General features: G+C 35.8%; 1 protein-coding gene across 1 annotated transcript in view; it reads right to left on the bottom strand.

The window, feature by feature from the left end:
• Positions 1-26,412, bottom strand: part of LOC122793190 (paralemmin-2-like) — a 1,494,700-nt gene that overhangs the window by 183,243 nt on the left and 1,285,045 nt on the right. Inside the window, exon 8 of the mRNA XM_044061016.1 lies at positions 2,520-2,605. Within this exon, the coding sequence (XP_043916951.1) occupies positions 2,520-2,605 (86 nt within the window). The remainder of the gene's footprint in view (positions 1-2,519; positions 2,606-26,412) is intronic.

Genomic DNA, 26,412 nt, shown 5'->3' with positions numbered 1-26,412 from the left:
AATAATGACTGTAGTGTGCACCTTTGAGTTTTGTTAGAAAGACAAAACAATAACCTAGTCTGTCACTTTGTTTTCTATTACTGTACAACTAGAAGGGCAGAGCATGCAGACATGTTTCAAGCCTGCTGCTTTCACAATTGCTGCATATTTGTATAGTCGCTGCTCATTCTGGCCTCCATACATTTACATGGACGTGAAGTCGTTTGTTTGTTGCAACACAATAATATGGTAGTTTCTAGCCAGTGAGCTGATGAGCACACAGATATGATAACATTAAATGCATTTAGTTCTGTTAACCGAAAGTATGTACACAGCAAGTATTTCAGATGGCGGCATTTTGAGCTACATTATGAGCAACGTATAAGCAACACAGTGGAATTTTGACCCTTGGTCTTTTTAGTTTGCCAAAACTCTGTATGCCAGATAAAGACATTTCTAAATATTACACAAAAATACCTGCAGTGTCATTTTCTGATTAGAAAGATTTTTGATATGTACGATTTTTTTATTAAAAAAATCCAGTTTTAGCAAGCTTCATGGCCTATGTGCAGCTACAGGGAACTGGGCTCGATTATCAGGTGCATGTGCTGGAGGAGCTGACTGGGAGGGATGGAAGCGAGTGGTAGGTGCTGGCTGTTCTATCTTGGTGGCCCAGAGGATGTACAACATGTGGCAGATCACAAGATGCGTACAATCCATGCCCAGGGACTTGTGAAGGCAGCACATCTGATTTTAGAGGCACTGAACTGTACTAGACAGTCACTACAGGAAAAGGAGAGTGAATCATATCAAAACAGAAAAAAATGTGCCAAACAAGGATTCCACCTTGACATCACTCAGCTGTTACTGATATCCCCACACCAGGACAAGCATATGGTTAGTAAAAAGAATTCTGCCATCAAAAGGGAGACCCCACATGGAATGATTCTGAATGCTAATGTTAAAAGGAACAGGAAGTAAGAAAGGTTCAATGTGGTACTGAGAGAGCTAGATAGCTAGGGTACTACAGGAACAGAAAGACTACATAGTCATTTTTTTGACAAACACTGGTCGGGTTATCTGTAGAGTAGCCATTTCAAAGGAAAACCATGCATCATAACGTACTGATTACATTTACAACTCTTGCAATGATCAATATACAGCACACTGAAATCAACACTATGAGCTATCCCGTGACTCAGCATTTCTGCACACAATGCAATATGTAAGCAGCAAAAAAGACTGACAGCGTCTGCTGATGTAAAGAGACTTTGTCTTGGAAGATGCTAACAGAACAATGAAAGATGTAACTTTAGCCCTGACGAATTAATCGGTTACGAAAATGAAACACCCCATTTTATTTATTTCTCAAAATATTGAAACTGGTTTGCTAGTTATTAGTGCTACATTACTTTCTTCATTGAAGTCAATGTATTCACAAAATTATAATTAACTAAATGAGATTAAAAAAGTGATTATGTGATGCATTGCTATGCATTTCTAATGCCAAAAATAAGAAATGAATTCAAATGTACTAGTAAAACAGAGAAAGCTGCTGTGAGTCACTTATATTTATTGCAACCATACTAAATGAAACAATGTATCTGGTGTCGATATGCTTTACATTTTAACTTGTAGAGAAAGGTTGCCTGGTGTAGTACTGAGATACAGCTTGTATTCATTGTGGGATGAAAACTGCCAGAAGCAAATGGAAATGTCACAAAATGTTAGTAATACATAAAATCAAACACAGTTTATATCCTTGTCTCCCACTGCTGACATTTGGACAGATGCAAAAGCTGGAACTGTGCCTTGCATTACCTAAACTGAAAATGCTCTTGGCACTGTAGGATGTGTAGCTTACTTTGCATATACTAAGTGAACATGTTTTACCATTTACAATCTGTCCTTCTCAGAAAATAATTCTTCCTGCTGTACAAAACTAGAAGGTCCCATAAGAGATGGGGATCTGGTGACTTAGAGGGCAGCTTGTTACAACAGCTGCTTGGAAACACACTGTTCCTGGTGGCAGCACGTATTGATACATTATACCTATCTGGCATGCTGACGACAGACCACTGTACACCACATACCTCTGGATAAGCAGAAGAAGAATGGGTTTTAACTAAAATGCATGACATTTGTATTTCCTGTTTATGATATAGCTAAACAATAAAATATAACCTAGCATTGCCAGTTTTCAGAAATGTGCAATCCTTTGATCGGAGTGTGGTACTCTTCTTCCCCTTAAATGATGAACTCAAGCTGACTATAGAATAAGTAATGGATCAAATATATTTGTTTCAGAATGTTATTTCCCATAACTAGAGCAGCTATATGATTGCAAGATTACCCATCCATCCATCCCTCCATCCATCTGTCCAGCATAGTGCAGTATGACTGAAAACCAAAAAATCAAAAGGCTTGCAGATCTCTACAGATGCAGTTACACTCTGCAGAGACTCCTGATTATTGTGTTATGCTACATAAAGTGAATATATTGCACTATGACTAATTCACAAGATGAGCTGTTAACTTACCTTGAGTGTTTCCTCAGATTCATCATTGTCATAGTGACTGGAGTAGTCTTGGCTTATTATCTTTGGCACAGTAATCTCCTCCAGTTCTAAAATGTAAGTAATGTATGCATGAGAATCCAAATGTAAAAAATGAAAAATTAATTATGATAACATTTCCACTTTTGTGTAACCGTTGAATTCATAGTACATCTGATATTGTTTATTCATCTAGTTCAACTGTCTTGTATTTTCAAAGTTTTCTAAGTTTGCTTGCCTTGGAGCTTTTCACTGAACCTCACAAACTGATATTTTAATGATGCAGCAATACGGGCAAAATATACAAAACCATTTGAGCTTCCAAGTCATAAACTTACTCTAAACTTCCTCTTATTCAGAAGAGTAAAACATTTTAGTATCCCGCATCCTAATTTTAACACATTTTATGTACATAGGAACAATTTTTTAGTGTATGCCGTTTTTTTTTTACTCTTTCACAATTTTGTTTTTGATTGTGATATTGCAAGTTTGAGCACTGTGATTCTCCCTTATCAGAATTTTATTTGCTCTCACTTAAATCCTGTTCTCAAAAGTTAAGCAACATAAAGCAGGTGGGGTAAAAAGTTTTAAGGAACATGCATCACTCATGGAACTCTGTGCAATAAGATGTTAGCTGCGGTGGAGAAGCTAAGGAACAGCACTATAGAAATTGTTTGACCCAAATGTACTATCAAAACACTCTCTTTTTTCTTGTTGCATTGCATTTTCTAGTTTTATAAAACATCACAATGTAAACCCACCTCCTTCCCAAACTTTTTGGTAAAGATTTGCTTACATATTTGTAAAAAACTAAAAACGCTTGTCCACAGAACTCATTGCCTGATTATTTTAGAAGCTGATTTCTGTCTGGCCCTAACCTCAGTCATGCATTATATAAGTTAGAGTTTAATGTTGGGTGATTGAAGAAAAGAGGACGCATTCTACAGGGATGAGTTGAAAGTTAAAAATGGAGGTGATTAGGTTGATGAGATAAGGAAAACGGATGCACTTTTATGTTCTCACAAACATCACCATTGAAGCCCCAGCTAGGACCTGAATTTTACATCTAAATAGTTAATGAATTTAACTTTATGTAATTAATTTGTATACATATATAAACAGGTAAATAAAGTATTGATTTAAATTTTTAATGGACAATTCATGTTGTTTAGTAATGTGGCAGTTCAATTCTAAAAAGAGTGGGAAAAGTAATTTTAAATTTGAATATCAATGGTTATATAGGACAAATTGGTGATAAATTGTTCAATAAATAGTTATAAAAAGAATGTGTATTTTTCCTACTGGCCTAAATGTGTAAAATAGTATTTGTTGGGCATCAACATGAATGTTAATGTTACAATTCAATATGCAATTATCAAATTCTCCTGAATGTATGTTTCTTAGGGTGTTTTCTTAAGTACCACTTAGTTTGTCATCATCATAATCACTTAAGTCCATTACATCAAAATATGATGACAGAATGGACTTCCTGTTGCAATCAATATAATTTATCTCATGTTTTGGCGACTATGGAGTTAGTTGTTTTAATTAGAGGGCACACAACATACATCTTCCTGCATGTGGGTGTGAGGGACTTCAGCCTCATATAAAATATTATTAGTTGTTTGTCTGTTTGGTCTTCTGGGCATATGAAAATTTGTTTGGACAATGCAGAGTGGCTGATTAAACAATCCTCTGTTTATTTACTTTAGGCTTGCTTTCTCCATGCCTATTGCATTACTATCAGATTTAAAAATAAATAAAGTTATGACAATGAACAAAGTAACAGCAAATTTTTGTTTTACTGAAAATAAAGTTACGACATTAAACAAAAATTTAGCCGATTTTTATTTTACTGTATCCTTTCAAATATTGAGGGATAATAATTTCCTCTGATTTTGAGGCTGCCTCATTGTGTGTTCCACCCAAACATCTATTTCTAATATCTAATTTCATCCATTTCAGGGTTACAGGGACCAGACCTTAACCTAGCAAGCAATGGATGTAAGACAAGAACCAGCTCAAAATGAACTGCTAATCTATTATGAGCACAGACGCCAAATGGCTAAATGCCATCACTGCATGCCACCTGCATCATATATTTTCCATGCTTTAATGGCTTAAAATTAGGTATGGTAAAACGATGGATGTTTTTGCAGTTTCAGGATGGCAGGAATGATCTGTTTAATTTCAGCTGTTTCTGGGAGAACTCACAAATCATGGCAGTATTGTTTTAAAATTTATCAGCTGCCAGGATCCATCCAAAACAATCAGAAGAGTTGCACCAGTACTGTCACATGATCTGGTCACCGCAAATGATGTCTATCACCTTATTATACTTGCTTGCAATAACATGTGCACATTTGCTTATAAAGTAGAGTTTTTAAAGCCCTCAGAAGCAAATAAACTGAGCAATATGTTTTAAAGCCTTGCATAGTAGTTATAAAAGTTTACTACTCACCCTAAAATGGTGTCATCTTAATTTTTTTCAAAACTAGGTTTAAAATTAGATGCATTCCAATAAATCTCAGTATTGTGGTTACTGACCTCTAACTGTTTAATGGTAGCATATCATAATGCAGTGGTCCATTTGCTAAAATAAATAGTGATTTGCCTTTCTGGCAATGAATGCAGAAGACTAAAGTTATGATCTGTTTTCTGTTGCCAAAGTACAGAGTTTTGTTCCTTCTGCCTGGTATGTGACTCAGAACAGGTACTCAAGCAAGTACAAAAAAATTAAACTTTCCTTTTCCACATTCTATACTGTTCCTATATAGTGCATTATTAACATTTCTATTACTTATGGCATTCAAATGTTAATATACCCTCCTTTTCAGCTTCCTCTCGTTTTCTCCTACATAGAATGCCTTGCACTCACATAAGGCAAGATATACAACCCCGCTGGTCTCACAATTACTATAGCTCCTTGCTATGAAGGTTCTATTTCTGGAATCCAGGTGGACTAGTTCAGTATTCATAATGAAAGGGCATTGCGCACATCTCCCACATTTGACTGTCCCTTTCTTTTTTTGGGTTCCACCCCCCTTACAGTCATAGTGTCCTTCCAAAACATTTTTGATACTTGTTCCCTTCCTATAGGCACATTTAAAAGGGGTTTTAAAGTCTAGTTTACGGTCACTAATTCTACTGAACCTAGTCCAGTCCCTTCCGATGGTTCTACATACAACACTGGCATCCCCACTAAAATCAGTGATGAATGCCGAACCAAAGTTCCCCTCATTCTTATTTTCTTTCGAACTTAAATGATCACCCACAGGGCTAAATTTGGGAATTCCAAAAATTGGGGCATATTTGCTTGTCCTCTCACTAATCACCTCCTGTTTCACTTGGATGATTAGAGTTTCTGGGTATCCACGTTCACAAAACATCCCATGTAACACATCACATTCTTTTCTAAATTCTTCATCATTCAAATTCATTCTAGTAATTCTTACAAATTGCCCTTTTACAATACCTTTCTTCTGATGGAAAGGATGGGCACTAGTGCAATGTAGAATACATTTAGAGTATGTCTTCTTCCTGTATACCCTTGAAGTAAATTTATTACCTTCCTTGTAAATAGTGAGGTTTAAGTATGCAATTTCTTTATGGCCAATATTGTACGTAATCCTTAAAAATTCAGTAGATTCGCAAATGTCCAGATAAAATTACATGCATGTTTGAAATGTTCCTTTTCAAAATATACAAATATCATCTAAAAAATGTTTGTAAAATACCCAGAAATCCTTGTATATACTATTAGTGGAGGTGAAAAGGATTGTGGGTAAAGCCTATAACATGTTAATTTTATGTATTTAATTGAAGTATTTAAGGCATGTAATTTAAGGCATGTAATTTAACCTAGCCACTGGGGATGCACAAGCCAGTGCATTTCTTTGAGCCGGTCCGAAGCCTGGATAAATGGGGTGGGTTGCATCAAGAAGGGCATCTGGCATAAAACTTCACCAAATAATTCATGCTGACACCAGTAAATATTTTCATACTGGATCGGTCGAGGTCCAGGTTAACAACGACCGCCACCAGTACTGTTAGCCAACAGGATGCTGGTGGAAACTGGGCTACTGTTGGCCAAAGGAGGAGAAGAGGTGGAAGGCATGGCTGAAGGCAGGAAGAGAGGAGAAAGGCTAGGACTATGGTAGTGAGGGTTGGAACTTTGAATGTTGGCAGTATGACTGGTATAGGGAGAGAGCTAGCTGATATGATGGACAGAAGGAAGGTTGGTATATTGTATGTGCAAGAGACCAGATGGAAGGGGAGTAAGGCTAGATGTATTGGAGGTGGGTTCAAATTGTTTTATCATGGTATGGATGGGAGGAGAAATAGCGTAGGAGTTATCCTGAAGGAACAGTATGCTAAGAGTGTTTTGGAGGTGATAACAGTGTCGGATAGAGTGATGTTAATGAAGCTGGAAACTGATGGTGTAATGAATGTTGTTAGTGCATATGCTCCACAAGTTGGGTGTGTGATGGATGAGAAAGAAAAATGTTGCAGTGAGTTGGATGAAGTGGTGATGACTGTACCCAAGGGTAAGAGAGTGGTGATTGGATCAGATTTCAATGGGCATGTTGGTGAAGGGAACAGAGGAGATGAGGATGTGATGGGAAGGTGTGGTGTTAAACAAAGGAATGCAGAAGGTCAGATAGTAGTGGATTTTGCAAAAAGGATGGACATGGCTGTGATGAATATGTATTTTAACAAGAGGGAGGAGCATAGGGTGACATACAACAGTGGAGGAAGATGCACACAGGTGGATTATATCTTATGTAGGAGGGCCAGTTTGAAGGAGATTGGAGACTGTAAAGTGGTGACCGGGGAAAGTGTAGTTAGGCAGCATAGGATGGTGGTTTGTAGGATGACGTTGGTGATCAAGAAGAGGAGGAGGTGTGTGAGGGCAGCACTATGGATCAAATGGTGGAAATTGAAAAAGAGTAATTGTGAGGTGGAGTTCAGGGATGAGTTAAGACAGGCACTGGGTGGAAGTGAAGAGTTACCAAATAGCTGGGTAACTACAGCAGAGCTAGTAAGGGAAATGGCTAGAAAGGTGCTTGGTATGATATCTGGACAGAGGAAGGACGACAAGGAGACATGGTGGTGGAATGAGGAAGTACAGGAGAGTATACAGAGAAAGAGGTTGGCAAAGAAGAAGTGGGATTGTCAGAGAGATGAAGAAAGTAGAGATGAGGTGCATGGCAAAGAGAGAGGTGGCGAAGGCTAAGGATAAGGCGTATGAAGAGTTGTATGAAAGGTTGGACACTAAGGAGGGAGAAAAGCACCTGTACCGATTAGCTAAACAGAGGGACCGAGCTAGGAAAGATGTGCAGCAGGTAAAGGTGATAAAGGATAATGAGGGAAACATACTCACAAGCGAGGAGAGTGTGTTAAGGAGATGGAAAGAGTACTTTGAGGGGTTGATGAATGAAGAGAATGAAAAGGAGAGAAGGTTGGATGATGTGCAGATAGTGAATTATGAAGTACAATGGATTAGCAAGGAGGAAGTAAGGATAGCTATGAAGAGGATGAAGAATGGAAAGGCTGCTGGTCCAGACAAAATACCTGTGGAAGCATGGAGGTGTTTAGGTGAAATGGCAGTGAAGTTTTTAACTAAATTGTTTAATGAAATCTTGGAAAGTGAGCGGATGCCTGAGGAATGGAGAAAAAATGTTTTGGTACCAATTTTTAAGAATAAGGGTGATGTGCAGAGCTGTAGTAACTACAGAGGGATTAAACTGATCAGTCACAGCATGAAGTTATGGGAAAGAGTAGTGGAAGCTAGGTTAAGAAGGGATGTGATGATTAGTGATCAGCAGTATGTTTGCTCTGAGAGTGTTGATGGAGAAGTACAGAAAAGGTCAGAAGGAGTTGCATTGTGTTTTTGTAGACTTACAGAAAGCATATGACAGGGTGCCTAGAGAGGAGTTGTGGTATTGTATGAGGAAGTCGGGAGTGTCAGAGAAGTATATAAGAGTGGTACAGGATATGTACGAGGGTAGTTTGACAGTGGTGAGGTCTGTGGTGAGAGTGATGGACGCGTTTAAGGTGGAGGTGGGGTTACATCAAGCATCAGCTCTGAGCCCTTTCTTATTTGCAATGGTGATGGACAGGTTGACAGACGAGATCAGACAGGAGTCCCCGTGGACTATGATGTTTGCAGATGACATTGTGATCTGTAGTGAGAGTAGGGAACAGGTGGAGGAGACCCTGGAGAGATGGAGATATGCTCTAGAGAGAAAAGGAATGAAGGTCAGCAGGCCTAAGACAGAATATATGTGTGTGAATGAGAGGGAGAATAGAGGAATGGTGAGGATGCAAGGAGTAGAGGTGGCGAAGGTGGATGAGTTTAAATACTTGGGATCAATAGTTCAGAGCAATGGTGAGTGTGGAAGAGAGGTGAAGAAGAGAGTACAGGCAGGATGGAGTGGGTGGAGAAGAGTGTCAGGAGTGATTTGTGACAGACGAGTACCAGTAAGAGTGAAAGGGAAGGTCTACAAGAAGGTAGTGAGACCAGCTATGTTATATAGGTTGGAGACAGTGGCATTGACAAAAAGGCAGGAGCCTGAGCTGGATGTGGCAGAGTTAAAGATGTTAAGATTTGCACTGGGTGTGACGAAGGTGGACAGGATTAGGAATAAGTATATTAGATGGTCAGCCCAGGATGGAAGGTTTGGAGACAAAGCCAGAGAGCCAAGATTACATTGGTTTGGACATGTGCTGAGGAGGGATGCTGAGTATATTGGGAAAAAGATGCTAAGGATGAAGCTACCAGGTAACAGGAAAAGAGGAAGGCCTAAGATAAGGTTTATGGATGTGGTGAGAGAGGACATGCAGGTGGTTGGTGTGACAGAGCAAGATGCAGAGGACAGGAAGAAATGAAAACAGATGATCCGCTGTGGCGACCCCTAATGGGAACAGCCAAAAGAAGATGATGATGATGATTTAAGGCATGTAATTTAGTTTGTTGGTTATATCTGATGAAGTTGAGGATGAAAACATATTTTCAAGGAGTATCGTTAATGTGTTGTGCTTTCTTACTGCATTAAAACTGTGTTAAGCCCATCTACTGTTTCCTGTCTTCTGGAGTTCCATTGAGGTGTAGATAACTGTTTTATTACAGTTGGAACAACTACAACCATGTCCATGAGCACTTAGTATTAAAGGGCAAAAAAAACCTTCTGTAGATGCTGAGCTTGGAGAAAATCAGGATAGGAAGTGCTTAACACAGTACCAAATACATGGTATAAACAGGAAATATATCCTTTAGATTTTGAGATAGATTATAAAAGTTCAGTTATGGGAATGTGAGGTATTCTATGTTTAGATGTCAGCTAGTCATCAGTCTTATTGTTACAGTCTTTGAATACAAAGTCGGCAAAGTATGAGATACACAGACTTGCTCTGTAGCATTGAGGGATAAGGCCTCCTGACTATGACCCAGATGACCACAGTGTAAGTAGCATACCTATCAAATGTCCAGATATTCACAGAATATTCAAAGTTTTGCCTCATATTTTTGGTCTAGTCCTTATAAAATTTGTGATTTTCTGGCAAAAACTGTGGATTGAACTCATTAAATAATGACACACATATGAGTGTCAGACTTTCTAACTTTTAGAAAATACATGCTAACACAAAACCTGTTATTCTGCCGAGGTTCTATATTTATAAGAACAATGTTTAAAATCTGTCCCTGTTTTCAGGCCTTTGCCCCTCTATTTTTAAAGCTTTGTCTGGATTTCTTGCACTGAGGTTGAGAGGTGTGTAATAAGTACTGATTTTGGCACTGCAAAAGTGAGGTAAGAAAGGCCTACAATATTTTTTATTATGACTAATGAATTTATAGCCAGCTAAGATGATAAGTTTGCAGTCAGACTAAATGCAGATAAATGGAATATCGTCATCTGATAACAGATCCCTGTCTTGTATAAAGAAATTGCATTATCATTTAAGTGCCAAAGATATGATTACATGTAGCTATCAGTTGTTAGAATTAGGAAGAAGCAATGTTATTACCATTTTAAAGTGGAGGTCAGTTAGTGACCATAATCTAGTTTGGCTGTAAAATGCACTGGGTCCATATCAATATATGGCCATTGAGAAGGGCACTGAGATCAGTTGAGAATTTTCTAATATTTTACCATCCATGGATTCGTATTCATTTAAACTGCATCTGTAGAAGGGGTTAGTGTCCTTTAATACTGAGTATTATTTATTTATTTTACATTTGTTTACTGTGAAAGTCCGACTGGACACAGGTCATTTTTCAGTGGAAGCCAGGGGAGAAAAGCTCCATAACAAAATATAGAATAGATATAAGCATTATAGAAGTTAACAACTTACAAGATCATAACATGAGCACAGGAATACTATGCATGGGCATGGCTGTAGTTGTTTCAGCTCTGATGTGTTTTAAAGGAAGTACTCCAAAAGGAATGGGTCAGCAGTGATGTCATATCTTACAGACATTTTGAGTACCACTGGATGAGCAATAGAGGCCTGATATAGGCCAAAGAAACAATACAAAAAAAAAAAATACCTCTGGATAGCTAATGCAAGTCTGATAGAGGCAAAACAGCAAAAAAAATAAAATGAGGTGCAAAGAACAAAAGAAACACAAAATCTTTGGGATACAAATTATAGGTAAACATATACATTTTCTCCCTTTTCCTTTCTCTAAAAATGTTATACCCTAAGTTTATTAGAGCATCTGAGAATAATGTTTAATTTTCTAACTTTATAGGTAATTAGATATCTCTTGATTCAAAGATGGCTGCCGTTCTGTGAACACTGCTGAACTGCAGCTCTCCATTTAACCTGAGGAAATCAAAACCCTGAGTGGATACTACAAAGTTTTCAACATCAAAACTTCGATAAACTTACTCTAACTACACTTATTTATCCTGGATTGAGAAGAAAAACTGGAAAAAAGGAATATATTTCATTGGATTACAACAGATTAGCTAGCTCTGCAGAGAGGAATACACAAAGGAACCGTGTGCTTTTTATATTGCAACTTTTTATGTTCCAATAAGATGTCAAAAGAAGACAAAAGCATGGATATAACTACGACTAAAACAAAATTATCGGAATTGCAATCACCAGAAAAAGATGTGACTACTAAACGACAAAAATTACTAAAGCACAGGAACAACAGAAACTAGGGACTAAAACTAAAGCTGATCAAGCTTTAAATATGGAGGATATCAAAACTGCACTTCTGCCTATACAAGAAGCTTTAAAAGAACTGACTTGTCAAATACAATCATTTGGAATTTCATGTACTCAGTTGCTGGAAAGAATGGATAAGACGGAGGCTCAATTTCTGATACTGAGGACAAATTAGTTTTACTGGGAAAAAAACTAATCTGCATGATGTGGATATACAGGCTATACAAAGTAAGCTTACAGACCTAGAAGCAAGATCCAGGAGAAACAATATCATTGTCAGAGGGATTCCTGAATCCATTCAGTATAATGAACTGATTCCATCCATACTACAAATATTTGCAGTGCTTTTAAATGATTCTGATACTGTGAAACAAATCATCATGGAAAGAGCACACAGAGCTTTGAGAGAGGTACAAGCATCTAATTTTCCTAGACCTGTGTATGTTAAACTGCTTAATTATCAAGATGTAAATAAAATACTTATTACTGCAAAACAAGGTGGAGGCTATATTATGTGGAAAAACAATAAAATATCTCTGACACAGGATTTACCTATACAGATCAGACAGGCTAGACAGTCTCTGTCTCCTTACTGCAAATTTCTTATTGACAAATGAAGTTTCAAATGAAATATCCTAATATGCTTATATTCACAGTGGATGGGGCTAAACATTCTGTTTCCACCAAAAATGAGGCAAGAAATCTGTTTCTTAAAATTTTCAAGGCTTTACCTGCATCAGAGACTTGAATTGAACTTTTGCTGGGACTGGCATGTTTACTGCGCTTCGAGGATTGGGTAATCTTTTGTTTGCATTTGTGAAGCTTAGGCCTATTCCTGAGCAATAAAACTGTTTGCTTTTCCTTATCTTGATCTCATGCACTTGCTTCCTGACATTTTATGGCTTCTACGAACTGTTTTCAATGAGGAGGAAGACAGGAAGTGCTTAAAATGCTGTTGAGGGTGTAGATTTCGTTGTGGCACTTCAGGGAGTCCGTCTGCAAAAGTGGTCCCCTTTCGCAAGCATTTTACAGGACTTCCTGGTTTGGAAAACCGAAGAGAACTGTTTTAAACACTCTCTTGCCTATTTAACATTAAATAACACTGTTCTGTAGTCATTTAAGCACATAGGAACTTGTTAGGAACTTCATTTATTAACTTTCAGTCAACATTTTGTAGTTATATTATTTAGAGAGGGTGCAGGGATTTAGCAATGTTTATTTAACCTGTCAGCATAGTTTTTAATGTTTTGTGTTATTTTCATTATTTTATTTAGTTAGAAGCTTGCTTTATTATGAAACTAGTATAAGGTGAATGTATAACAAAGGATATTAATAAATTTGCAGTCTATTTGCTTTAATATAGGGTTATATATTAGTATGTATTTTTTTTTTCTTCTCTTTCTCTTCTCTCTTTTAATGCATGTGGTTTATGTATAGATAGCTAATCCAACTGAAAGTGCATTATTATAGTGAAAGTGCATTATTATAACCTACTGAGGATGCATTATTTTTTTTACTTTATTCTTTTTATATGTACTACTGTTACATTTTTAATTTGATTTATTTAAATAGTAATTAACCAAAGAGATGTAGTTTATGGCAGTGTTTGTTAGGGAATGTTTAGTTTAGGCTTTGTCGTAGTGAAGTTAGGTTTTATAGGTCTTAATTGTGATACATGTGTGAAATTTTACATTGTGGTGTTTTTATATCTGTTGTTTCTTTTAAACCCTTTGTCATTTTATATTATACAGGACCTATTCATCTCCTGGTACGGGGTTAGAGTGGGTATGCACTGGTTGAGGATGGGATAAGGATTGCTTCCAGATTATGTATGGTTTTGAATTTACTGTTTTTTGTTTTTTCCATGCTCTCTCTCCAAAACTTTTATCTTACAGTGAATCTTTGAAATGTGGGAAGTAGATTCATGGAACGTTAAAGGGCTCCAGAACTTGAAGAAGAGGAAACTGGTGTTACATGTATTGTTGCAGGCTAAGGCGTGGTTTATCCTACTCCAAGAAACGCATTTAATGAATGATCAATGGGGTGATGTTAAAAAAAAAGAAATGGATTAGAGAAGTAGTAGTATCTGAAGGTAAGTCAAATAGTGCTGGGGTAGCCATAATTATTAAAGATCAATACAAGGAAAATATATTAGATTCTAATACAGATAAAAATGGATGGTGGTGCTATGTTATTCTTTCGTCTACCTTATTTGATAAACCTATTTTACTTTTAAATATATATGCTCCCTGTAATGACCAACAACTATTTATAGCATCACTATATTCAATTTTAACACAATTTGATAGCTATTATGTAATTGTTGGAGGTGATTGGAATACCTACCAGAATCCAAAGTTGGATAGATCTTGTCCACAAAGAGCATTTAACAAGCATGCTCTATTAGCACTGAATGATCTTAAAGAAGACTTTCAATTATATGATCCATTTCACTATCTGAATAACAATAATAGTACAAGCAATTTTACCTTTTATTCCCCATGTCATAAAATGTGGTCCAGAATTGATTTCTTCCTGATTTCAAGAGTATTGATCAATCTAGAACCTACAGTTATGGTACATGCCCATTATATATCAGACCATTCTAAAATTTTGTTGAGTTTTACTAAGGGGGTAAAAGATACTTTGTGACAAAGAGGTTATAATTGGTCTCTTAATCCAAATCTATTGAATAAGGAGGATATAATACTGGAAATTACAAAGTACCTGAAAGACTTATTGACTGGTTTAGGGAAACAACAATTTGCCCCAGATATTGAATGGGCAACAGTTAAAGCTCAAATAAGAGGGACACTTTTGCAAAAATCATCTTATTATAAAAAGATATTAAACAAAGATATTCAAACTTTAGAAATAAAAATTAAATTACTTGATCAAGAACTGATTAGAGATTTTAATGAGCAAACAGAGAAGGAACTGATTAAATGTCAAAAGGATCTCTTTTTACTTCAGAATAGTAGATTAACATTTCAAGAGTACAAGATGTTAGTGAGGCATGCCAGTCATGTTCAAACACCATCGAGAGCGTTAGCTAGGATCATTAATCAAACAAAACCAATCGTGCAGATTTCGGAAATACAATTTAATAATAAAATATATTCTAAAACTGAGGAGGTTCTTAATATCTTTGAGAAAATATACACTAATATTTATGCTGGACAAAAGGATATGACCCCTAACAGGAATTATGAACAATTTCTACAGTCAATTAAGTTTCCAACAAAAGGAGAGGACATTCAAAATGACTTGGTTAAACCGATATCTGAAGAAGAAATAGTATATGTAATTCAGCATATGAAATCACATAAATCACCAGGTCCTGATGGCTTGACAGTGGAATTTTATAAAAATTTGCAGATATTTTCGGTAAGATACTTTCAGTTGTGTTTAACTACATAATTAGGAATAAAATTAATGATCCACACCTTAACGCCTCAAAAACTATTTTTATACATAAAGCCAATTCAGATCCTCAAAATCTGGATAATTATAGACCGATATCATTAATAAATGTAGACATGAAAATTCTAACCTCTATTATAGCATCTAGACTGAAGAGAATCATGACTCATATAATTTCTAAAGAACAGACTGGTTTTATGGCAGGTAGACAAACCAGTGATAATACACTCACACTACATACTATGTTAGAGCATGCTAAGCAAAATAATTTAAATATTTATGCCCTTATAATTGATGCCCAGCAAGCCTTTGATAGGGTTGATACAAATTTCTTGTTTGATCTTTTACCGTATTTTAATATATCACATGAGTTTGTCCAAATGTTACAAATATTATATAGTAATCCCTATACTACATTGTATATTAATAAAAACTTCTCTAAAAGAATACAGATTAAGACTGGAACATGCCAGGGTTGCCCTTTGTCCCCTTTATTATTTAATATCTATCTTGAACCATTGTTTTTATATATTAAACAAAATGTTTATCATAATGTCCCAATAATTTATGGAACTAAAATATTAATGGCAGCTTTTGCTGACGATCTTAGCATTTATTGTGCATCTCCATTATCAGATACTGAAAAATTATTGAAGGCTGTTAATGAGTTCTCAAAAGTGTCTAATTATAAAATTAACTTGAAGAAAAACAATATCTTCCCTTTAAAGACACCTAAACCCTTTTCGTTATTGCCCTTAGTGGGACAGGTATCATTTAAAGAAAATATTAAATATCTAGGTATTGAGTTCTCTACTGATAATAAAGACTTTTATAATAATAATATTAAAGCAATCTGGGAACATATAATTTCTGATTTTGGGAGATGGAAAAATTTACGACTGCCAATATTAGCAAAAGTTTCAATTATCAAAATGAACATATTACCACGATTACTGTATATTTGTAGGTCAGCCAATGTATTACTTTCAAAGTCATTTTTCAAACGGATTCATAAAGAATTGGCTAAATTCATTTGGGAACCAAAGAAAACCAGGATATCTTATGATAAATTAATGACCCCAAAAAATAAAGGAGGACTGGAATTACCTAATTTTGAAATGTATTATTTAATTGTAAATTCTAATAGAATTTTAAGAATTGTCAATTATGATATAAATAATACTAAGTGGACACCACCTTGGGTAGTTCTGAATTATAAATATATTCTAAAGTTAAATATCAATCCTAAAGCAATACTTTTTTTAGGTAAGGATACATTGAAATTCTATGAGATTATTGAACACATCAAAATGAACATACTCTCTTTACATAATTTATTTCATTTATTAGATTTGGTTCAACATATGATGGTTTTTCAACCCTTTCATAAGAATCCTAATTTAAAATTGAATAATCAACTAATTGATCTCAACAAGTTTCCATTGATAGTTAATCTAACTTTGATTGATATATATAAACATCTTGACAGTTCGGCCAACCAAATAAGACAAAAACTTAACTTTCCTAAAAATTATCTGGTTATTCTGAGACAAATTAGAGAACTCACTATAAGCTATTTTAAAAGTTTTAAACCGGAAGAACAGGCTATTAATAGATGCTCTTTGTTGTGGCAAGCTCTCCAACAGGATCTTAAATATATCACAACAGCAAATCATTTAATTAAAGAATTTCAATTTCATGATAAAATTTTGTTATCAAACTACTGGGAAGAGAAAATCTTACTGACAGATAGAAGTAATATGTTAAAAGCAATTGACTTGACCATCAAATCTACTTCTCTTCAAAAATTAATATATACCCAGTTGATGATTTGGAACAATGCATATTATACATGTCTTACCCTGCATAAATTTAATCCCAAAAATTCACCAACTTGTCCATACTGTAAGAATCAACCAGCTGATCTTCTTCATATGTTCTGGAGTTGTAAATGTATTTTCAAACTTTGGAATTCCCTTAAGATCCAACTTCAAAAGGTGGGTTACCAGCGTACAACGTTATCATGGAAATTTATGATTCTGCATATTCCCCCGAGAGAGATCCCTAAATCACAAATTATTATATATATTAATATTTTTCTATTAATGAAGCTTTATACAGCTTCAAATTGGTTAGACCCATCTAAAACTTCATGGTAGAACTTTAGAGTTCTAGCGACAAAACATATATTGGCTCATAAATTACTATTAAACCCACAAAATAAAAATGCTAATAATCCAAAAATTTGGGAACAGATTTTTAATATTATACTAGCATAGTATTTTCAACTTGGAAATATTAATAATTATTTATGTGTGTGGAGAGAATTTAGTAATCATCTGTCTATTACTTGCATTTATTCTTATACTTTTTTATATTTAACTGTATTACATGGAAGCATTCTTGTAAATATTGTATATAGAGTATGGTTATTAGTGATATTAGTTAATGCTTGCTTTGTGAATATATGTTATTTTTGTTCTTATTTGTGTTTGAAAATAATATAACAATAAAGATTTATTATGGAAAAAAAAAGATATCTCTTGCCTAAGTCTGACTTGTATAATGGCCATGGCCAGAGGCTGTAGCAAGCAAATTCCATTTTGTACTAACAAACTTTAGTGCTACCGCCTTAGACACCTTTCACTTAAATATGGACCCATCTCTCAAAATGCTAACCCCCCCCAAGCAGTTAATAAATATAAGGAAAATTTTTCAGCTGTCACCCCTAAAACTATTACAAATATTGTTTTTAGATTAGCAATATTGGACCTGTTGTTAAAGGCATTAATTTAGACAGTTTTAGACATAATATGACTTAAAAAAATGTATGTTGATATGATGCTCAGAAATAAAAGTGTACTCATTAGAATACAAAGAGAGTATGCATGGCTACACCCTTGGCCATGGCTGCCTGACTGTATAAATATGACACAACGTGTTATATTACAAAATGGTTTGCAGGAAAAGTGAAAATAGATGCTCTTGAACATTATAGTATGCGTTGGGGTAGACAAACGATTTATCTATAGTGAGAAAAGATTTACTTATTTGAATGACAAATTAACAGTTTGACTCATAAGATAATTAAGTAATTTCCTAATATGGGTATTCATTTTATAATATAAATTATGAATATATACTTACATAAGACAAGTCTACTGACATGGCTGTCACTGCAAGCACTTCTAGACGAAAAGACATGGCATTTGATAGTGCTGCAGTGTTGCGGGGGGGGGGTGCATTGAGAGGGAGCAAGGTAATCTTGTTCCCTTAAAGTCATGCACAAGATTTGCCTGCATATCTGACATAAGTAGTTGTTGTGGTCAAAATAACAAGAAAATGCTATGTTTGCCCCAGTGCCTATTCTCTGGATTTATTAGTAGATGTTATCTCTTTGGCATGCGTGTCAGTGTCAAGGGCTACGTAAGTTAAGGATTATGGATGGGCAACCCAACAGTAGAGGAAGCATTCCAGAAAGCTGTGCCCAAACAACAAAGGGGAGGGAAGAAATTACATTAAGATCTGATTAGCTCTTGGGCCACGCACTATTCCAAAAACACTAACATCCTTCCAAAATCCTCCAAATAAAAATTAATCTTTAAATGAAAATACAAAAGGGCACTTTAAATGGGAATGCAGAAGGGAAAACAGGAAAGGCCTAAAGTTTTTAGAAAATAAACTTTTTTTGCACCAAGAAGTTTTCAATAAAATGCTCATCTTAACGGTAGTCAGAAGAAATGACCAGATATGCTGACGTATTGAGTATGACATCTATGGCAAATGTGAAACAGGTATGTTGCAATATGATTTATAGAAATGTTAGTGGGACTGTCAATTATAATGACACTGAAAATATTATTTGTGAAAGCTACCGCATCTGTTGGCAGTTTAATGAAAAGAGAAATGCATCAGGTGTTTTAACAAAAGATGTACTTTTTTATTATTCTTTTTTTATTGCAGTCCCTATAACACAGACATCGAGCCATGTCTCCTTCTGATCCTTTCATTCCAGCAGACACATGGCATTGTTGAAAAGTCAACGTGGTAAGAGTTGGACAAACTTGTGATCATTCTGAGGGAAGTTTGAAGGGTTTTAGATACTCCTAGCAACCTGTCCCTGTTGGCTGATGCGTATAATGCACGGTCTGGATATGAAAATCTACTGCCAATGCCTTCTTCTGCAGCCCTATTATGATGAACTGGATCATGGACTCTTGGCAGTACCACACAGGGCATTCTACCTGAAAGAGGGACTGCAATGGACATACATGGACACCCTACCCACCATGGAAACCAATGCTGATCACACATTCCGATCCCTTACTTTTCATGTGATCAATAAAGAATTCAGTTCCTCCCATAATTTCTTACAATGCTTATTAATCATGTAAGGTACATATTTGTCATATCTTTAGTTAAGTACAGAGCATTATATTATTATATAATGATATCTGAGAGATGAACTTTTTGAAGCGATAGAGTAATCATTATAATAAAACCCAAATGAATTATGGTAGCACTAGAATTATTCTATGGGGCAACTGAATATTTTCTGTAAGCATATCTGCTTTTCACAGACTGTTGTATACCACTGTAGAGAAAACAAGTAACTCTTCTTGATTTTACTCCCCATTTCTTGTCATTAATGTCTTATCAAGACACATACACTGAAAACCTTAGTGGCTAGAGTTATTTCTATGAGTCTGAATCAGGACAATTTGCTTTTAAGCATTCATTGCAGAGGTGCACAACCTCCTAATGGTAGGTGGTAGGTATACTGAGCTCAGAAGCCTTTTCTTTTTTAGTTTTTGCTCCCTATTGACCATCAGACCCTCTCTAAATCTATAGACCCACTTGTTTTGTGAGAGCTGAAAGAAAGGGGTCCGCACTGAGGCAGCCATCAGGAGTGGTTCAAAGTTTTCTTTTTTTTCCTGGTCCTAATGGAGTGTATTAGGTGAGTCACCAGGGAGGGGCTGACCACAAAGAATATCACATAACTTCTGCAAGGGGCTATTCCCTCCAAGCAGCCCTACCTCCTCCCCTCACAGTGCAAGTGGTGGTTTCCTATTCCCCCATCAGGGAAGTTGCCCTATATTCTGCACCCCTGATTTATTTATTTATTTTATTTTACATTTGTTGACCAGGCTAGTCCAACTGGATACATGTCCATTTTCAGTAGAGGCCTGGGGAGAAAAGCTCCACTAACAGTTACTAGACACATAGATACAATATGTATATAAGGCAAGGCAATACAAGTTATTTAGATGATAGGTAAACATCAATAAATCAAACAAAAGTTTACAAGACAAATGGAGAAATAATATAAGCAAGAGGTATAGACAAATACATACTATTCAATAGAGAGTATGCTAAAAAAGGATAGAAAAGGACAAACTACTATAGTACCTTCTATGATACTCATAGTACATGACTTTGTTACCTGATAGCAAAATACATTCATTCAGAGGTTAGTAGGAACGAGTGCATAGCAAACGCAGTAGTGAGATAAGCTAGACAAAGTATGAAGGATGAAGTGATTAATCTGGGTAAGTACATGGACATAGCCAGTTATTTTTAAAGTATTCTTTGAGTTGCTTCTTGAAGAGTGGTGTAAGGGACAGAGATGATTTCATGCAAACCCCTCCCTTCCTATAAGAGAGGCAAGTGGGCTCTGCCTCTTCATAACTCTCCCTCTCTGCTTGGCTCCTCCAATCTCATGGATGCTAATCAAACCCCAACCACTGTGTTCACAATTAGGCCTTCATCCCTCTGTGCCCTAAAGCCAGGCAGATTGGAATGTTTAAATGTACAGATTCTTGGTTTTTGATTTGCCCATGTCCTATACATAATGCCATTTATTAGGGATTTTATGATGTTAAAAATGATTATTACACAGTATGCCAATGACTAAGTTCATAGAATCATATGATTATAGAAATATGAGGCAAGTAAGACCATGTGCACATTGCCATTGCCAAATGCCACCCCTGATGTGCTTCCTACTTCTTGGCAAGGGATTAACTTGTGGGTACCCATCATCCTGTGGTCAAAGTTAGTATTGAAAGAGATAAGGAGGGTTTATATGACATAATCAAAGTTTTAAACTTCCAACACCATATGATCAAAACCATATGTCTGAAGTTGTAAAACTTTGAATACGTATAAAAAAAATAATAATAATAAAAAACTTACCTAACATCTTTAAGTAGGGAAGCAAACCCCCCTGCACCACCCACTCCCTGCTCTTTAAATATACCAACTCCGAGACCACACTTCAATGTAGTGCGATCTCGGAGTTGGTATATTTAAAGAGCGGGGGGTGTGGGGGGTGCAGGGAGGCTTGTCTCCCTGCTTTTACTCATCAGGTAAGTTTTGTATTATTTTTATTTACGTATTTGAAGTTTTACAACTTTGAACATATGGGTTCGACCATATGGTGTTCAAAGTTGTAAAACTTTGATTATGTGATATAGACCCAGATAAGGATGTTACTATGATTAACATGCTGGGAGAATTTGATCCAAAGATAGAGAAACTATTAAGAAGTAACTCTATTCCCTTCATGTGTTTTATTTATAGGTTATTGGAGGTTCACATCCTTGGCTCAGGTACTTACATAGTCTTTCATCCTGTGAAGTCATAAGAGAGATCCATTAATTTAGGTTCTTTGGTGACAAAGAATACCAGACATTGATCTCCACACATAAATCTGTGGGTGACAGAGTATAGGGATAGGGTTTCTAGTCTATCTTGGTAGTTAAGTTTTTTTTAGGATAGTAATGTTTTTCATCAAGAACTTTTGAGGCCTTTCTAGATGCATGGTATGTCTGGCTAGATAAATGCTGAAAGTGGCATTATACACTATAATAGGTCTAATTAGGGCAGGGTACATAGAGACAGTAACATCCTTTGACATAGATGCCTTTGGAAATCAGTTCTGCTACACAGAAGGATTTTCTAAGTACTGTTGTAATATGGCGACCAGAGATGAGGGAAATGTCAACCCAGGTGTGGTGTCAAGGTCCCTGACTACCATGTCTTTGTGTAGAAAGTATCAGCTATGCTGCAAGCTGTAGATGAGGAATCATTTCCAAAGGCAACAATTGCTGTACTTTTTTTAATTTACTTTGAGCCTTTTCTCTGTACACTATTATTTTTTGAGGACTAGTTCTTGTTGAAGCACTTTTGTATCAATGGGGTAATGGTTAATAAGAGTTAAATATGCCAGTGTTAGAGGTATATGAGGCTCAATTACTAACAGTTAGGATAGGAGGAGATGTGATACAAAAGGTGATAAATAACCAATCCGCAGGAAAGTCCCCAGGAATAGATGGCATTACTGTGAACGTTTGGAAGCTAGGAGGGGAAAAAAGCTGATAAAGATCTGGAAGGTTTTGTTTAATAGTATTTTAAGAGGAAAAGCACCAACATCCTAGAAGAAAGCGGTGGTAGCTGTAATATCTAAAGAGAGTAAAGACCCATCCAATCCAGCTTTATACAGGCCCATTTCCAACCTGAAGAATAATTACAAAGTGTTTATATCTAATAATGGCTAAAAGAATGACAAAAGCGATGGCAAAATTGATAGATATAGATCAGTGTGGTTTTATGAAGGGCAGGCAAGCATTTGACAAAATTAGCAGACCATTGATGATCCAGAGGGAAGTTGAATGTAAGAAAATACCATTGTTGTTGGTGGGTCTTGACACAGAGAAAGCATTTGACAGGGTAAGCTGGGAGTTTATGCACAGGGCAATGGAAGCATTTGCATTCCATGATAAAATTATAAGGTTGATTAGGAGGATATTATGAGAGATCGGAAGCAAAAATGAAAGTGGGTGGGTTCCTCTCTGATAATTTCTGTTTGAGCAGAGGAACCAAGCAGAGGTGACCTTTTTCCCTTTTATTATTTGCACTATATTTAGAACCATTGGCAAAGAAAATAAGAGACTCAGAAATTCATATAATTTCTTATGGTAGTTAAGAAAAGCTGGCTATATATTGCAGATGATATTATTTTATACTTGATACAACCAGAAAAGAACATTTACGTGTTGTGGAACATTCTGAGGTAGTTTCACATCTTTGCTGTATACAACATTAATGAAGCTAAAACAAAGTCAATAGCTGTAAATTATGTACCCACAACAAAATTTTTTCAGCAGTATGCATATTTATGGGGACATGATAAAATGAAGTACTTAAGAGTATGGATTAAAAAAAAGATTATGGTGTGGCAAATAAGGATATGTGGAAAGAGACTAAACAAAAGATAATACAAAAAGAGAAATTGGAAACTCTGTTATACAGATATGGATAGCAAGATACAAGCAATTAAATGTTTTTTTGTCCCTTTAGTTTTATACATAGGTTATGTATATTTTTATCAGCCAGAGGAGAAGTTGTGGATAGCAATTAATAAACAGCTGAAGGATTTTATCTGGGAGGGGAAGTCAGCAAGAGTCAAGTGGGATAAGGTTATTCTTCCAATTGAACAAGGTGATTTCAGATGACCCAATTTGAAGGGGTGTTTCAGAGCTAATTATTTAAGGCTCTTATACATATCACAAGCAGAAAACTATGATTAAATGTGGAAAGGGATGATGATAAAACAGGGGGTAAGCTCAACAAACAAGGAGAGACTGGGATTTTGGATGCAGATCATTAAGGAAAATAGCAATAACCATACAGACTATTATACTCATAAAGCAGCTGAAAGTGTTCTAAGAACTAAGCCAACACAGAGATGGAGAAAGAAGATTCTGCCAATAGAGATGACTACAATTAGGGATACAGACAATAGGCAAGAGGGGGCTGAAATGTATTGGAGAAAACTGGCAAAAGAACCAAAGTATTGAGAGCAAATAATTAGACAAAGAAAGGTAATAGAATGGGAAGAGGCCAAAAATTTATTTGGACTGCAGGCTAGAGATTGCTTTCCCTATCAAGGATTGATATCAGAGTATAGGTAAAAAGAAATAGGATCCTAAGTGAAAGACCAGCACTGGTAGAGTTTTTAGTAGAATTTAGAACATCAGCTGCTATTAAAAAAGTAATAATTAGTAGAGCATACAAAACATCGCATGATAACTATAAGAATTAATCAGAAGAGTTTAGAAAGGATTGGGAAGCGAGACTGGATAAGCAATTCACAAAGAACCAATGGGGATATATGAATGTCTCCCAAATATGCAACAAAGTCTATTAGATTAAGGATCTTTGCTTGGAAGTGTTTACATAAATATTTTTATACCCTGAGTAGACTCCAAAGAATTCTTCATTGCGTATATAGCAAATGTTGGAGGTGTGATGGGGAAGAAACAGGTTACTGGGAACATATTTTCTGGTAGTGTAATGATTTGGCAGACTTTAAACATTCCCTGCAGACTGCTCTGTCAGAGATACTGGGTGAGCAAATTGGTGGAACTAAGGAAATGATTTTTGAGCTATGATACAAAATTGGAATTGCCTAGACATAGCAAGGCCTTGCTGAGTCTAATTATGGTAGCTGCCAAAAGGCAATTACTAGAAAATGGAAATCAAAGTCTAAACCAACTTTACTAGAAGTAGTACAGAGGTAAAACAACTGGAATTGGATTCTTTAGAAAAGGTAGGAGCATTGTGGAAAAAGTATGCAGAGGAGGAACAAGGTTTAGAAAAAGGCAGGATTTGAATGAACTATGTAATGTTTGACTGACAATGACTGGATAGATTATAAGTGATGTATAATGTTTGCAACTAAAATTATGTCAATATAGTTTGTGATGTATAATGTTTGCAACTAAAATTATGTCAGTATGCTTTGTTTTCATTTATATAAATGAATGATTGCTATGTCATACATGATAATTTAATAAAGATGTTTCTTGTTTAAAAAGGGGGTAATGGTTAATGAAACCTAACTTGCAGTCTTTGACACATTTGGTTAGCCATAAGTCAAAAAGTATATATAAAAAAAGCATCCAAAGTCATAATATTTTATTAAAGACCAACCACAACCTAAACTAAAAAAAAAAATAATAATAATAATTTTCATTATACCATAGTCCTTTCTGCAGTTTCTAATGTCCCAGCATGGCACTACACACTTTCTCCTAACCTCTCAGTCACCACTGGTGTACCACAAGGATTTTTCCTTGGTCCCCTCCTCTTTAACATTTTCACCAACACCTTCTATAGAGCCACACAACAGACCACGATTCCACTCTCATCTGTACATCTGATAACATTGTACATGTCCAAAAAATTACTGAGGAAGCTTTAAAAGCCACTGAAACGTGACTTCATAAGTCACAACTCATCCTCATCTCAAAAAAACGACCAAACTACTACTTTTTTCTCCCCAAATCCCTCTCACATGAAAAAACAAAATTTTAGGTCCTCTCGCTTGATAATACAACCATTGAAGTCACTTCTCATAACAAATTACTAGGGTTGACAGTGGATGATCTTACATTCGACCTGCATATACAGAATTGCATAAGAAAAACTAGTTGGGATGCTTTACAGACCCAAAAACTTTCTTATCAACACAACTAAAATTACACTTGCCACTACTTATCTCCTCACCACACTTCTTTATTGTGCTCCCATCTTTTCTAACCTCCAAGGTTCACAAAAGTTAAAACTTGAACAGTGCTATAACAAAGTTGCTAAATTTGCAGGAAGTACCCCATTCAGAACCCATAACTGTACAGTACTAAAAAGCCTAAACTGGTTAAAACTACCACATCAACTAACATATGCACAGCTTCTTAACACCTATAAAATTATCGAAATCCTTGTCCAGCACTAAATAACATTCTACACAACTATATTCACAGTCAGTCATTATAATCCAATGACCAAAAATTCCTGTCTGTCCACAAACCTATTAAATCTGCTGGGCATTGTCTGTACTTGTGCTATGTTGCTAGGGCCTGGAACTCCTTATCTGTATCCATCAGGTCAACAACTTTCCTCCCATCCTTCAAAACCATTCTGAAAGACATCCTAGCCAAAAGATGTTGCTGTTCTTGCTCAACACCAGGATAAACTATATCCCTAAATGTGTACAAATACCTGTTCAAACCTTACACCTCCTTACTCAAGTTCTCTCCCTGGCTTTCTCTCTAAATGTACTATATACTTGCTCTCACTTCATATTGCAATTCCTGTTTGTATTATACTAACTCACCTTTCATTTTTCTATAAACTGGCTAAAATTTCCCTAAATATTAAGTCATTGTCATATAACTTGAATCTATTCTTAACCAATGTTGTCATATTA

This window comes from Protopterus annectens, chromosome 2.part0, assembly GCF_019279795.1.
Source record: "Protopterus annectens isolate FY-2018-M chromosome 2.part0, PAN1.0, whole genome shotgun sequence".
In the NCBI taxonomy this organism is placed as follows: Eukaryota; Metazoa; Chordata; order Ceratodontiformes; family Protopteridae; genus Protopterus; species Protopterus annectens.
Note: the sequence above shows the minus strand (reverse complement) of the source record. Positions and strands in the feature narration are given on the sequence as shown.